Source organism: Xiphophorus maculatus, chromosome 14 (assembly GCF_002775205.1).
Source record: "Xiphophorus maculatus strain JP 163 A chromosome 14, X_maculatus-5.0-male, whole genome shotgun sequence".
Classification (NCBI taxonomy): domain Eukaryota; kingdom Metazoa; phylum Chordata; class Actinopteri; order Cyprinodontiformes; family Poeciliidae; genus Xiphophorus; species Xiphophorus maculatus.
The window spans coordinates 25976538-25992375 of record NC_036456.1 but is presented as its reverse complement, the minus strand read 5'-3'; the positions used below and the strand labels follow the sequence as shown (position 1 = coordinate 25992375).

At 36.2% G+C, this 15838-nt stretch overlaps 2 protein-coding genes across 10 annotated transcripts in view; one reads left to right on the top strand and one right to left on the bottom strand.

Annotated features, from left to right (window-relative positions):
- Positions 1 to 722, bottom strand: part of dysf (dysferlin) — a 90381-nt gene extending 89659 nt beyond the window's left edge. For all 8 annotated transcript variants that reach the window (XM_023345640.1, XM_023345644.1, XM_023345645.1 and 5 more), the window contains exon 1: positions 438 to 722. In XM_023345640.1, the coding sequence (XP_023201408.1) occupies positions 438 to 525 (88 nt within the window). In that variant the 5' untranslated portion in view covers positions 526 to 722. The remainder of the gene's footprint in view (positions 1 to 437) is intronic.
- A 4757-nt stretch (positions 723 to 5479) lies between these two features.
- Positions 5480 to 15821, top strand: LOC111610776 (zinc finger protein 638-like). 2 transcript variants are annotated; one of them, XM_023345680.1, is made up of 11 exons: positions 5480 to 5544; positions 6924 to 8312; positions 9020 to 9081; positions 10828 to 10866; positions 10967 to 11945; positions 12581 to 12642; positions 13534 to 13572; positions 13661 to 13882; positions 13960 to 14195; positions 14706 to 14740; positions 15405 to 15821. In XM_023345680.1, the coding sequence occupies exons 2-11, from the start codon at positions 6996 to 6998 to the stop codon at positions 15558 to 15560; spliced, it is 3147 nt and encodes a 1048-aa protein (XP_023201448.1). In that variant the 5' UTR covers positions 5480 to 5544; positions 6924 to 6995; the 3' UTR covers positions 15561 to 15821. The 2 variants fall into 2 exon arrangements, with proteins under 2 accessions (XP_023201448.1, XP_023201449.1); XM_023345681.1 differs by lacking the exon at positions 14706 to 14740 and having other exon boundaries at positions 15405 to 15820.
- Positions 15822 to 15838: the final 17 nt, after the last annotated feature.

Below are 15838 nucleotides of genomic sequence, written 5' to 3'. Positions count from 1 at the left end.
AAATTTAGTCTGTCTAGTAACTTTTTGTTGGTTTCAATCTAATTGTTGGACCAGCTGCTTCATTCAGTGCCTCATGAGCATGACTGTGAGAGGGAGGGGTGTTGGGGTTCCCAGAGGATAAACTCTGCTGAAAGACTGGTGCTAACTATAAACACAACCAGGCTTCAGAGGAAACAGTGACATTCTTCTTCCCTATCTGTCACTTCGTTCCCAACTTAGCTGCTCACTCTTTCCCGTCATCCTAACATCTTTCTGTGTCAGCCGCACCCTATAAAACGCTAATATTAGAAAGGTTTACCTAATAACCTTGCAGCTATTTTAGAGTTTGATGACAACTTCAACTGGAAAAGGCCCCGATATATGCAAGCAAAACTATTCAGCTTTTTGTCCCATAATTTCCCTAGACTTTTACTCAAACACATGGTCGCCATCCATACCTTCATAGGTGACACTGCAGTAGGCATCACTGATGTCGTCGTCCGGCGTTTGTAGACGCTCCGCGCACAGAATGAACACACGCAGCATTGCTCAAACACACACAAGCACAGGTCCTTCAGATCCCATGAACACTAACACACACGCTGTGGTCCATATATCCCAAAGACACATCTAGGAAATCATGGAAGATCCATTTAAAGATAGAGAAGGAAATGAGCAGAGGAGGAATGAATAAGGGCTTGGAGAGCGACTGGTGGAGCAGCTGTCTCGCCCCCTCCAACCTCCAGCACTTGCATAGCCGAGCAATCGTCCACAAGCTGACTCATGCTCGGATACACACCGTCCCTTCAATCACAACTGGCTTAAAGGGCTACACACTCACAGAGTGGCCTTTATTTTCCAACCATCATCCTCCAAACAACATGCCACTGTTTATCTACACACTCCTCTGCTGGAACAATCAAAGCATCATAGAGAAAATTAATTGGAGATTCAATTTGGACAAAATTTACTGGACAAGCAGAGCAGCTATGAGTATATAAATGATTTGATTAACGCTGGGCTGAGTGTATAAAAAGAGGCTTCAAGGAAAAGTGAATAAGGGCAAATTTTATATTTGAACCCTTGAAAAATAACACAATTTTCCACTTTAAATCTTTAAAAGGGTGATATTATGTATTTTTCTGTCACATATAAAACTGTTACAATAACAAAACTTACTGGACAAGAAATGATCCCAGACGTTGTAGCGATAAATGATAATATTGTTATTTAGAGACCATTTTGAAGTAATATAATGATAATGTCAGAATAACGCAAGAAAAGCACATTCAAAAGTCAGTAACCTTTAAATTAAAATTAACATTTAAACATGATAAATCAGGCAAATGGAAATTATTGAGCACATTTTAGTTTGTTATACGATTAATTGATTTATTGCTAATTGTGACAAACCAAGACACAAACTGTCTTTTTGTTTATTTCAATCAAATTGTTGACATATTCACGACATGTTTGAGTACTTCTTTAACAACTGTTGAATAGATTTTGTTTGTATTAACAGTCTTATTTAATTACTCTACAGACTGATTGGTGTTATTAAAGAAAGAAGGGGCTAGTTTTCACCAATTTTCATGGCTAGTTTTCACCAATTTTCATGGCTAGTTTTCACCAATTTTCATGGCTAGTTTTCAGTGTAGATTAGATCTTCTTTTGTGTTAAAATAGTACAAAGTAAACAGCACTCATTTCATTTATTTAAACTAAACTGTATGTATATCCAATCCATGGATAAAGTTTTTTTTATGTCCTACTTCTAAACTAAACAGTTGTGGTAAAAACACACACTCCAGAAGTAAGTACTTTACATCGGGGCCTTTTACTGTAGTAATACTTAAATCATAAGGCAGAAAAAGACATTATTATTATAGACTATAAAATTAAATGTACAATTTATTGTCCAACTACATGAATCAAACCCAGAATCCCAACCCTTTGTGCCATATGACGGAGATAATCCGAATCTCATGGTTTGGATCAGTAAGCAAAGCGGTCAGAGAGAAAACCAGTTAGGGGAATTCACAGTCTAAACTTTTGACTTTACAGACTGTAAAACTTCTCACAGTGACTTCACTTCACATATTTTCACCAACTGCCAAAGAATAATATTAAAAACCAAAGTGTTATACATTCAGACAAGAACAAATGATGTTTGCTAGTCAGTGCAGGCTGGAATATGTCAGGAGGAGATTTCTGTTGCCCTTCTATTTATAATCCGACCCACTTGGCTGCAGGTATTTAGACAGTGTGTGTGTGTGTGTGTGTGTGTGTGTGTGTGTGTGTGTGTGTGTGTGTGTGTGTGTGTGTGTGTGTGTGTGTGTGTGTGTGTGTGTGTGTCCTGGTGGGAAGTTTGCTAACTTTAGAGTGGGGGATAAAACTCAGTATGTTGACCCCACATTGTACGTTGTTGTTTAGCGAGAACCACTTGTGCAAAATTCACTTTTTGTACTTCCATTTGGGTCTCTCCTGTTTCTACAAGCAAGCCAAGAACAATAAATACAAACAAAATACTGTTTTATGGTAATAATTTAATATTTTTAGGTGGTTGGAGAACAGGTCGTTTTAAAAACTTTATAATTATCAAGTAGCAGTGGCTGGGCAAGCACTGCCCGTTACCTAGCAACCCCAGACGAGCCCAGTCCGTCACTTAGCAACCCAAGCGGAGCGCCACCCACAGACAAGCAGCAAGCTAGCTAACTGGTTTTACCGCTGTATTCAACGGGTGCTATAAAAGACAGGTGTTTTGTTATTGACTTACCATTCAGAAATCTCTTGCTACTTTATTAATAGTTGTTCATGAGTCTTTACTTCTGCTTCTGAGTCTGATTCAGGGTAAAAGATGTACGGCCGTGGCCGTACAATTGCGAGTTTAATAAAGGTTGAGTTGGAGGGGCGTGGCCAGCAGCAGTTTATTTAGATTTAAAGTGAAAAGAGGCTCTAAAACTGCTAATTCTGAAAAGAGCACAAAATAAGACTAAAATCTCATTATCTAAGAATGATCTTGTGTAAAAAATGTAATTAACATGTTTTATACAGCACATATCTGTCCTTACCTGTTCACAGAAGCACTTAAGTATCAAAAATATTCCTGCTATTCATTGCTATTTAGATAAAATAACCAATGGCATGAAATGAGACGTAGGGTGAGTTATGAGGCATCAAACAAAGTCCTATTTCTTAATAATTACACACAGAATCACCATAAAAAAAGGACAGAATTACATCTTTAGGGTCATTTATATGTTCAATTTTAACTATGTGAAACCAACTTAGCTTCATTATATAGTCAAAAATATTTAATCAATATCAAAATCAAGCACGGTTGCTTTGCAGCAAGAAGGTCTTTGGTTCGAATCCCGTCTTGGTACTGTTGTGATTTAAGCTCATTCTGCATGAGTCTCCTCCAACTCCAAAGTCTCTGACCGCAGCTTTTCTCCCGGCCAGCAGTCGGCAGTAGTTTGGAGTCCAACTGGGAGAAGAAGTAGAACGTTAAAACTGACGTTAAAACTAGATTCTAAAAAATGTGATGTTATTCAATCTAGAGCATTGAGAATTTGTTTAGGGGCAGTTAAACCAACTCCAGCATGCGCTTTACAAGTAGAATCAGGAGAAATGCCATTATGTATCAGAAGACAACAGATAATGGTCAATTATTGCATAAGTTTAAAAGGACATAATGAAGATCATCCAGTTAAGAAAGTATTAGAAAATTGTTGGGAAAGAGGAAAGGAACAAATTAATAGTTTTGGGTGGGTTGAGGATGACAGAGCAAAACCATTTAATGTATATAACAAAGAATTTAGTCCAACAGTGATGTGGCCTTTGAGACCTACTGGACATGGAAATATATTAATATAGACAGATCATTATCAAATATTAAGGAAAGAAATATAACAGACATCTGCCAAGAATTTTATAATCAAACACAGAATAAATATAATGATTATTTGCAAACTTATACTGATGGTTCGAAAAATCCCAAAAATGAAGCAACTAGTATAGCAGTAGTGATTCCTGAATTAAAGATTAATATTTCAAAAAGAGCATCTAATTATCTCAGTATATATGCAGTAGAATTATGGGCTATATTATTAGCTTTAGAATGGGTGGAGGATACTAATATAAATAAAATAATAGTTTGTAGTAATTCATTATCTGCATTGTTGAGTATTGGAAAAGGAAGTACAAATAATCATCCAAATATATTATATGAGATTATGGCTGTTCATAGAATTTGTGAACAAAATAAAAATGTAATATTATTTTGGACGCCTTCTCATGTGGGTATTTTGGGTAATGAAAGAGCAGATAGGTTGGCTAAGGAGGATATTAAAAAAGAAGATATTGATATGCAAATAAAGTTATCTAAATCTGAAGGAAAAAATATAGTTTGGAGAGAAAGTAAGACGATATGGAAAATTAGGTGGGATAATGAAATAAATGGAAGGTGCCGAGTGGGGAAAAATCTAAGACTCAAGAGTCAAAGGTTGAGAACAAAAAACAGCTTTAATTGACCAGCTAGCGGAGAGCACGCAAACAGTACAACTGTCAGAGAAGCTCTGACTACAAGGTACAGAGTGGCAGATTTTATACACATTTTTTCACAAATGACAGGTGGAGCAAAACAATTCCTAGAATCTAAAAAGATCAACACCTCTTTAGAAAAGGGCGCGAGGTTTCAGTCATCATGACGCTGTTCCAACGACAACTCAACCTATGCAGAGGGTCAGCAACGGTTTGGTTTCCAATAACTGCTTGGTCATATTCTTGGGTTCAACAGTTCAAACTGCAGGGTGTGAATACTATTTGTCTTCATCAGTCGCCAGGTGCCAGACATACAGAAATGAGCTGCTGAGCAGAAATGAGATACTGAGCTGTCAAAATGGAACAAGCAACACCTCTGGCTGTCTTAAGCACTTCCTGTCAACCGATTTCCTGTTACCCGAATCATGCAGAGAGATACAGTTTCAGCAGAAAAAACAACTTCACTCTTATAAGTAAAATATAAGACTGCATGAACCTTTAAATGATTTAATAAACTATTAGATAAAAGTAAACACACTGTGAATAATTGTTTTATTCCACAAAGGCATTTATATAGGATACAAAATACAGGAGGGAGGAGATAATTATAAATAGAATAAGAACCGGTCACAGTTTTTTAAATGGAACTCTTTTTAAGATGGGGAAACATCTCACTGATTTATGTAGTTGGTGTGATGCTGTAGAAACAATGGGACATGTTTTTATTAGTTGTAGAAAATATGTAAATCAAAGAAGATTATTAAAAATGGAATTAGGTTTTAACAGGGAATTTAAATTTGAGAATGAGGTTGATCAGTTAAATAATATTGAGGGGAAAAAGAAGATTTTTCGTTTTTAAAAAAATACTGGGATCATTATGAGAATTTGAGGTATAGATATTAGGATCCAGTAGATGGCAGTAGTGCAACAATAATGGATGCAGGCTGCCGTTAAAATCTAAAGAAGAAGAAGCAGCAGCAGCAGAAGAAGAACCGCTGACGTTCTCCAGGCTCATCCGTTTAAGGTAAACGGTGTTACCAGCACAGCAAAGCCCGTTAGATTGCAAAATGAACGACAAAACAATGCTGCTTATGCAAGATTTTCCTGCTAACGTCTGTTGATTTTACCGGGACGTCATTAACGGCTGAACGTTAGCAACGATAGCTTCTTAGCTTGAACCTGCTAACATCACTGAAGGAAGCGATGCTTTAATTTTGAAATGTTTCGTCTTTTTTGTGGATTATAGGTGATTCTGACTTATGATAAATCCTCTTTTCTTACATGAGGTTTTTTGTCCTTCGTAATGACTGGAAAGGATTTTGCAGAATATTTCCCAGCATTGGAGTTGAGCAAAGTTGTGTTTTGAACGATAAAGTGTCACATTTATCGTCAGAAATGAATCCGTTATCAACCCGTGTTCGGAGTTTCTTCCGCTAAACTGGTAGTTAGGTTTTACGTTTTAATTTCTGAGCGCTAATTCAATGTATTTTATTTGTAATACAATGATTCACAACACATCTCGTCAAAAATGCACATTATAAACAAGCATTCTGACTCTAGTTATCAAACAATTGAGTAAAGTTTAAGTTGAGTAAAAGTTGTCTATCAAAGGAGACCTGGCAAATTACATCGAACTTGCACCATATTATTATTCTTTAATATAGTGAAGGAGTTATATGCAGCTGTACCTCAAATAATTAGAAAAGTTATTTCAGTAATTCAAAAAGTGCACATTGAGTGCTACATTTCCTGTGTTTATGTCTGTTAATTTAGATGATTTTCGGCTTACAGCTGATTAGAAAGCACAGATTCAGTTAATCAGAAAATCAAAATATAACAAAACTAATAAAATGGGAGTTTTAATGCAGAAATGTCATGTTGTGCCCACAAACGTTTATTCCTAGAGGAACTAGCTGTTCGTTCTGTGTTTCATTCAAGTGTACTAATGGAAAATTGAGTGGAAGGAGGGAAGGTGGCTGAAAATGAAGCACCATGTGAGAGTTTGTGGGAGATTAATTAATTCCATGATCAATTAAAACGATCTCACTAATTTCAGTTCGTATGGTTTGTTGTTTTTCTCCTTTCCCTCTTTTAGAAATTTGTTTTCAGACTTCATAATTCTTTTTATTTGTTGTTTCTGTTGTTTTGTTTATTTATTTTGGATAGTTAAAATGTCTTCCAGTGCAGTGTTAAATATTTATTAGAATTTAAAGTTTATTAATCTTTTAGGATATGTTCTTGGATTATTATTCCACTACCATTATATTACTTGAAAATGGTCTCAAAACAACAACATTATCATTCATCGCAAAAATTACTGGGACAATTTATCATCCAGAATTTGCCTGCCTTTTTTGCTCTCATTTTGACTCTTATATATATTTTCTTTTCTTTTGATTTTAGGCCTAATGAGCGTGTTTTTCTCCGGATTGATCTCGTTTGGAAAAACTTGAAGATCTGGAGTTTGCTTACATCATGTCTCAATCCACCCAGAACCAGAATGGACCATCAGCGAAAAAACTTCCCAAGGGATTTTCTAATCCTGGAGCTGCATCCAGGTTGACTTTTTCTGGTTCTTCATCTCTTGACAACTACCTGCCAGCTCAAAACACATCTGAATTGGATAATAATAAGTTGGTAGACCGTGTCAAACGTGTGGAACATCGTGGTATGAACTGGACGGCTTACTTTAGTGAAAGAAATGAATTTCCTTCCTCCTCTGCAAGGCCATCAACATCCCACGTAGGTCCTGATTTTGGTGATTTCTCCTTGGACTGGCTCCACATTTTCAAACCAAATACTAACAACAATCCACCAGAGTTTCCGTCTGGTTCTGATGGCAGACTGGAGGTTGTGACTGGTGAACAGAAAGACAACACGCCGTCCATTCCAGGGTTAGGAGACGATGAAAACCCAGTTCCAGGCAGATTTATTTTGTCGTCTGAGATCAGTCATCTAAAACATACCGGAGAACCAGTCGCTGCGATTCTTCAGAGCTTCGGCCTCGAAGACGGATTGAAAAAACTCGACCCTCACATTTTAAAGCAGGTCAATCCTGAAAAACTGTCCTGCATCTTGCATCCGATTTTTAGCAAGATAGAAATAAAAGGAAAGTCTTCTGAACCCCAACCTAAACTAAAAAGTATCCTGAAGCCAAGCAAAGTCAGGGACTCTAGTTCTTTAGATGTAGAAAAGAACAACAATGGTCGAAAATTAGATGAGTTACCACCAGATAAAGAAAGTACATCGGCGTTGGTCCCAGAGAAGATTTCGTTAGCTACAAAGAACAACAATAGTCGGATTGTAGATGAGCTACCACTGGATAAAAAAAGTACAACTGTGTTAGCCTCAGAGAAGACATCTTTGGCTACAACAGATAGTGACCCTTCTGAGCGATTAAAGGAAAAGGACCCAATATCTGCCACACATAACGTCATTTCTAACAGTAACGCTGACAACAAACAGAAAACAACTGAAAAGCAGAAGCCAAAGCAGCAGAAAAACGTGAAACGGAAATCAGAACTGAAGCTGGACGAGCGTCGACAGAACAAGCCAGCGAAAAAGTCTGAGAAAGGTTCTTCTGTCAAAGCATCACTCGGCGAAAACTGTAAAGCCCAGATGTCGATTTTAAGCAAACTGCCTTCGATAGTCCGGGAGTGGGTGTTGAAGCAAATGAAAATGTCGGAGGGCGAGCAGCCAACGCTTGCCATGATCGAAGACTATAATGGCGTCACGCCGAGGTTGTTTCCCCACCGCTGTTCCCTCTGCAACGTAATCTGTAAAAAATTGAGGGTACGAATTTAATTTAAACTACATTCTGGTGCTGCATTGGATTAATTCATTGATTTGAATTATTTAAGTTCAATTAATACATTTTATATTAATGTAATTTTATTTATTTTTCTATTTATTATGATTGATGTATTCTAACACAAAGGGTTATCAGAAGTAGCGATTATTGTACAAAATGTAAAAAAGCCTGATTTTCTATAGATATAAAAATCATTATCTTTGACTACTATATTACAACGTATTACAAGAAAAAAATCATACAAGAATAAACTATTACTAAAATAAAGTCATGAAATTACAAGGATAATAGTCATAATGTTAAGAATGAAGTTATAACAACACAAGTAAAAAATCGTACGAGAATAAATAATATTACCAGAATAAAGTCATAATTTTATAAGAACAAAGTCATAATATTACAAGAATAAAATTGTACTTCAAAGTTTAAATATGACTTTATTCTCGTATTATTTAAACTTTACTGTGATAATATTATGACTTTATTCTCATTTAATTTGGAAATTATTTTCATTAGTGAGAAAATAATGAGATAAACTGATTAATTTTGGATTATAGATTAACTTTAGAGGTCCAATTTCACTCAATTTTACTCCCTTAGATTGGTGACAAAACTGTCCAGTAATAATGTTTTTTTTAATGCTATATTAAAATAATTTTAAATATTTTGTTGTTTTTTTCTCTACAAGCGTTGGTTCCTCCACCTGAACGAAACGAACCACGTTGGGAACCGGATACTCCTGCAGCTGAAGTCAGTTTTTACTTAATTCTCCTTCAGACACTTTATCTGAACTCATACTTAGTTAATTTATTGGTAGACATCTTGTTGTGGCAAGAAACTAACTTCCTCCTTCCCCTGGAGATTTCCATACAGTGCCTATAAAAACTATTTACCTCCTTGGATGTTTTTACCTTTTTTATTACTTGCACAAATCAACCATGAGCAACAAAATTAGCTGTTTTTGACCCAAAAAAAATTAACAAAAAAGCACTGAAGGTGCTGTCAAAAATTAATTAAAATATGTGAAGTAAGTGATGGATTTAACTGAACTCCAGTCAGAATTTATTTTACATCCATCACCTGACTGATACTTTTTCAATAACCTTTTCTCAGATTATACACAAATCAAGAACTTTCCAAACCTTGAAAACACATAATTGTAATTCAAGCACAAACTCCTTGAAAATGCTTGATATTCAAACTACACATTTTGGTAATATAGTGCAATCTGATGTTAGTTTAAAAGCCTTTTTACAACTGAAACCAGATATTTTCATACACCTAATAAAAACATACAAACATATTTTTTCTTACTGTGTGAAGTTACATAAGAATAAACTTCTCGTTTTAGAAAAATGTTGCTTCTCTAAAACAAGAGAAGCAACATTTTTAGCAAAGCTAGGATTACCAACATTATTTTTATTTGCTAAAAGCCAGAATTTTTTTTTGTAATTTTATTTGTATCAATCAGTCGAGTTTATTTGATTGGCACAATTCAGCAACGAGGTAGTTTTAGTCTAGATTTAAAGGAGCTCAGTGTTTCAGCTGTTTTGCTGTTTTCTGAAAGTTTGTTCCAGCTTTGTGATGCAAAAGCTGAATATTATATATCAGTCATTTACCTTAACACAATTTGTTTGGATTGTTTCAATGTAATGAATATTTATTTTCCCTAATGGCTCAATTATTTAATGATAATTCAAAATATTAAATTTTGTTATATTTTAGTTTACCTTATCCCTGCTGTTGAATATAAACTGTAAGAAAAATCTACAAACGATTAATTGTCGATTAATGATTTATTAAATTAAAACTAGCCCCAGTCGACCTTCTTTTAGTGTTGTAGTTTGGCCGCCATCCAGCAGAGGGCGCCTCCGGTCAGCCGTTGATACAGAAACAAAGATGGCGGAGAGAGAAACTATCCAAACGGAGCAAAATGCACTTTATGCGGTTTTGTTTGGAAATATAAACACTCGATAAGCTCCCTAGGTTTTCAGTTCAATTCAAAATGACTGATAGTGTATTGTTACCGAAGAGAATACGGCGCTCATTCAAGAAAATGTTAAAATATTTTTATGTTTCTTGTTTTGAAACAAGTTCAGATGTATTTATAAGAAACATAAATAAATTTCAACAATATCTTCAGCATATTATGAAAAATTTAACCCTTTGTTATGAAAGACAAGAGAAACTTAGAGTTTTTAACAAAATGACTGCTTATCAATTAATCGTTAGTCAATTTATAAGCTTAATCAACTTTAGATTAATTCATTTAACTCTTAATTTATAAGTTTCATCAATAGTATGAACCCTATTTTTGGTTAAAAAATCCACATTTTATTGATTATAATTTTTAAAGTAATAAAAATGGTAAAACATCCAACTGGTTAATTTTTTTTGTAGACAGTTGTACTTTTAGATTTAGGAGTTGAATTGTTTTGTAATGTGTTCTTTATGGTTCTTCTTCCTTGTGCTAAATTAGTATTTTTGGTTCCACAGATATCCTGAGTGGGTCGCTAAGATCCAACCACTTCCCAGGTAAACTTCTGCATCCGAGACAAAAGCAATCAACAGCAGACTGCAGTTTTTACTGATCTGATCCTCATTTCTCTTTCCTTTTTGTTTTTATTGGTGAAAGAAATAAAGAAAAAGATTCTAAGAGTTTGAAACAGCAAAAAGTGAAAGCTGATGGTCGCAACAAGGAATCCAACAACCTGCGGGATCACCAGAGTCGGAGATCACGATCTCGCTCCCGCAGTCCAGGGTCTAATCAAAGACCGACGGGAAAACGCCGCAGGTCCAGCATGGTCAGCTCCTCTGGGGTTAAAAGAGAACATCGATCCAGAACTGACCCGTCTGTGGGGGGGGAAGCTGATCCAGAACCAGAAACTTCTGCCAGGTATACTCCAGAATCAGCTGCCGAAGTCCTAAACATGTTTGGACTGGACAAAGAGGACCTGAAAGAACTAGAGTCATACCCCGAGGATCAGCTGACTTCTGAAAATCTACATCTGGTTTTACGTGAGATTTTCCTGCAGAAGAAGAAACGAGCTGCAGAAAACCCTCCCGAACCCAAAAACGACAAACCTGGAGGTCCGGATAAAACGCATCCTGGTCCTCTAAAGCCAGTGAAAGTGATTGACTACGGACGTTCTGCTAATTATGGTACTGTTAGCGACACAATAGAAATGACCACTGAGGATGATCCAAGTCCCACTGGTAGGAAAGAGTCACCACTGGAAAAATGCGACAAACCAACACAGAAATACACCCAGCTGCTCAATTCTAAAACAGTTATTCCTCAATCTGCTCTGAAGCTGATGTCCAAATCCAAAAAACCCTGCAGTTCAAAGGTTAAAGGTCAAGAAAAAAGAGTGCAAGTCTTGAAGAAGAAAGCTAAACTGAAGCATAACATTAAAGCAACATGTAAAACTAGGAAAGCTTTACCGTGTGCCGTTTCATATGCAAAACTGTCTCCGATCAAAGTACCGCCTGTTAAGACCTTAATTTCCAACCATCTGCCAACACTCGCCATGATTAAAGACTATATAGCAGTCACGCCGACAAGGTTCCCACACACCTGCTCCATCTGTAACAAGAAGTGCTTCCACATGGAGGTGAGCGAACGTTAGCTTCGTCTGATACATGTATTGCTGAGTTTTTTATTGAACAAGCAACGAGAGCTGAGAACGGCAACGGCTGTTTGTATCCTAGCAACACGAAACAACACAGAAGACAAGATGGCGGCCAGCACCATAGCGATACGGCAAAAAACGTTCCAAAAATAAATCATCCACTTGAACCCCCTGAATTACACTACTGGGCATTGTTTTAAACATGCCACACCCATAGGGGGCAGTGTAGGGAAAAGATTAAAAACTCTACTAGCCAAAACAACAACGGCTTCCTGTTGGGAATTAAACATGGTGCTAGGACATTCGTTTGTGTGTACAGAGAGGTTGAACAAATAGATAAACATTTATAAAGTATACATACCCACAGTATACAAGTATACTGTGCTAAGATCATCTTAGCTGTCTCATCTTTGTGTTTGTATATTAAATAAAGCCACGTTCAATTTGAGGTTTGTGGCTGGAATGTGACAAAACATAGAAAACCGACAAGGAGTGTGAATACTTTAATATCTAAAGCACTCTAGTATTAAAATCTCACACTGTTTAAATAGTGTCAGAGATTACTGATTTTGATTTAGGTTGAATATTTGTAAATATGCTGTTGTTCTGGCTCCCAGGACTGGCTGTCACACCAGAACTCCAGCTTTCACCTGGAGAGCTGCACAATCCTCCGGACACAGTAGGTCCTCTCCTAAACTCTTTTTTTAAAATTAATAAATAAAAATATCTGTAGTTTTACTGTGCTTCATTTCTTCATGCAAGATGACGAATACATTTCAGGTGTTTCAAACCAAATCAACGGTTGAACTCAGATACTTAATATATAAAAAAGCACAAAAATAGTTTTTCTCACTGTTTGACATTAATAATTAAAAGTTTCTGTTTTAGGATATATAAGATTACCACACTTATTTATATTTTCTGAATTGGCAAGATTAAAGTAAATAATTCTGGGATTAAAGTCAAAAGTCTCAAATTATATTCAAAAGTATCACAGAAAAGTAAGAATTTTTATATTAGGCAGAATTTGTAAAGAAAAGTCAGAAATCTCAGACTGTTGGAATCTTTTTTATTAAACTCAGAATTGTCAAATTAAAATTAAATTAATGTTGAAATTCTAAAATTAAAGTCAGAATTCTGAGATTGCAGTCAGAATTTTCAAATTAAAGCCAAAATTGTCAGAGAAAAGTCAGAATTCTCAGATGAAAGTCTGATGAAAGTAGACATGTTTCAGATTAACATGGGATCTTCAAATTTAAAGAGGAGCGCGGTAGACGTCACGGTTGGCAGCAGAGGGGGGGAATTGACGGTCTGGGGTTTCCGTCAGACCGTCAGTTCCCAAAATCACACACACACACAAAAACTCGTAAAATTGATCACGTGCCAGACCGCGAACAGGACAAAAAGACAGCAGGAGGATTTAGTGGCCCAAATCCTTTTACATAGGTAAAAGCTGTTTATGCTAAGCTAAAGCATCTTAGCTGTCTCATCTAGTGACTCATGGGTCCAACGAACATTGTTAGGAAAGGAGAAGAACTTTTGATTTTTTTTTCTTCTCCTTGTTCCACAGATATCCACATTGGGATGGGGATGTTCTACCAATCCTCAGGTAAAATCACTCTATTTTAAACAAGAAGTAAACCTTGAATCCTTTGAATTTCCAGTTTTGTTTTAAATCATCATTATCATAATTTTAGTGCTGAAGCTGAAAGTCCATCGACATTCAGTTCCATCGACAGTAACCTCCATCAGTATTACGGCTCATTGGGTCGAAGGAGCAGCTCTCGCTCTCGCTCTCGGTCCCGCTCTCGGTCCCGCTCCTGGTCTCGGTCTCCGTCCCGCTCCCAGTCCCGCTCCTGGTCTCGGTCTCCGTCCTGCTCTCGGTCCAGATCACCTTATAACCGTAGATACACCCGCAGGTTTGTCAGGAGAAAGTAAAGCAGAAACAATTTATTATCAATAAATCCGCCTGAGCCACATTCTGCTTCTCTGTTAGGTCTCCATCTCCTTCTTGGTCTCCACGTCTCAAAAAGCCGTCCTCCCTTCCCTGTCGCTCACATTCAGGGAGTCATGACAGACGGTCGTCCTCCGGGAGGAAAGACGGGAAAATGTCTTCATCACCCAGACGGAGCAACGAGAAACAGAAGCTAGATCACAAGAGCCGATTGTCCAAAGAGAGTTCAGGTCCTCGTTGTGAGAAATCATGGGGAAGGAATCTACTACAAAAATCAGGTATTTTACCAGCAGAGCAAAGAAAATATGTTTTATTTGTAAGGTTGTCAACGTTAACACGCCTGAAAAGTTTAATTCGTTAATATTACGTAATGCAGATTAATCACTCTACCTATCTTCAATGGTGGGTAGAGTAGCTAAAAAATTAAAATATGTTGAAGCAGCACAACTTCAATATATTTTTACTCAAGTAAAAGTAAAAAGTACCCATCAATGAAATTATTCAAATAAGAGTATTAAAGTATTTGGTAAAAAGTCTACTCAAGTGCTGAGTAACTGATCAGATTATCAATTTCATATTTAAAAATTACAACATCAGACGGATCAAAACGTAAAGTTAATTAATATAAATACCATAATTATGAAATAACAAAATCAGACAAAAGAAACATTTTTCCAAATCTATTTTCATTTTTTTCATTACAGAACATGATATTTTAACAAAATCTGCAGGTGTGTGTGTCTGTGGCTGGTTAATTTTTGGTTAAATCATGTTTGTTTTTCCTTCAGTGGGTAGAAAAATCCAGCAGTTTTACTCAAGAAAAGTAAGTAATACATCATAAGTAAAAAGTACAATTTAGTAAAAATACTCCTAAAAGTATTTTTTCCCCAAAATTATTCAAGTAAATCTGATTATATATAAGTAGTTTGCCTCTTTTGACCTAAAAGCCTCTCACTGGCAGAGTGTTACTTGGGTCACATGGGAAGCGACGAACGACAGTAAAACGTGAAAGTTTCCTGCGACAGAAACAAAAGTTGAGCCTTTTCAGGTTTCTTGTGCTGATAATGCATCTGCACATCTATGTGAACGAGCTCAAAATTTTTCTTGCACAAATTACACCGGTCACTCGGCTGGATGAGGCCAAGTCTCCTCATGGCAAAAGGTTCATAAGAAATTAATAGACATTTCTAAATTAACGTTTAAAACAAAATGGCTTCCTTGATAGCTTCCTGAATATAAAAACCTGGAAAAATGAGAATCTTAAGTCATGCTGGGCTTTAGACAACAAAACATTTTCTTATACATTTTTTGAAAACAGACATACAGTGGCAGTTTTTGATGTGGGCAGTTGCCCACAATAAAAAAGATAATTGCTTGAATTTTAATTGGTTGAAGTGGAACAGAAGGATGAGGTTTGTGAAAATCAGAATTGTGACTCTGTTTCTTTGTTTTTCTTTGTCCTTTTTGCATAAAATCTTTTTTGAAAGCGGCACTTGACAGGATTTGTTCGACATACTCTTCACCATCCTGCAGTGACGCCAAGCTGGAGCAAGCAAAGGAGCTGGACACGAAGCCCCATATTAAAAGGAAGAAGAACAATGCTGGCAAATCTGTGTTGGATCGGTGTTGAGGGGAAGGATTAATACAGTTATTTTTGTGTTTTATAACAAAGAGTTTAATAAAATATATGTGTGAAAGGATTCTGGTCTCACCTTGATCCTCCCTAGAGATTATTCACTACTGAAGCAACAATAAACTGCTCTGAACAAATGAAAAACATGAGAAATTATATTATTAAAGGGCTAATATGTGTTATCCATCCACTTAGTGTCATTTTACAGCACAATCAAGTAATTATGTTACCTTCAGTTATAAAAATTATATGTCAAATATTACTTAAAAGAAATTCGACTTTGTAATT

Coding starts and splice junctions, on each gene's coding strand:
- LOC111610776 (XM_023345680.1), top strand. CDS start 6,996: ATGTCTCAATCCACCCAGAACCAGAATGGACCATCAGCGAAAAAACTT. Junction 12,643..13,533: donor TGCACAATCCTCCGGACACA/GTAGGTCCTCTC, acceptor CTTGTTCCACAG/ATATCCACATTGGGATGGGG. Junction 14,741..15,404: donor AGCAGTTTTACTCAAGAAAA/GTAAGTAATACA, acceptor CTTTTTTGAAAG/CGGCACTTGACAGGATTTGT.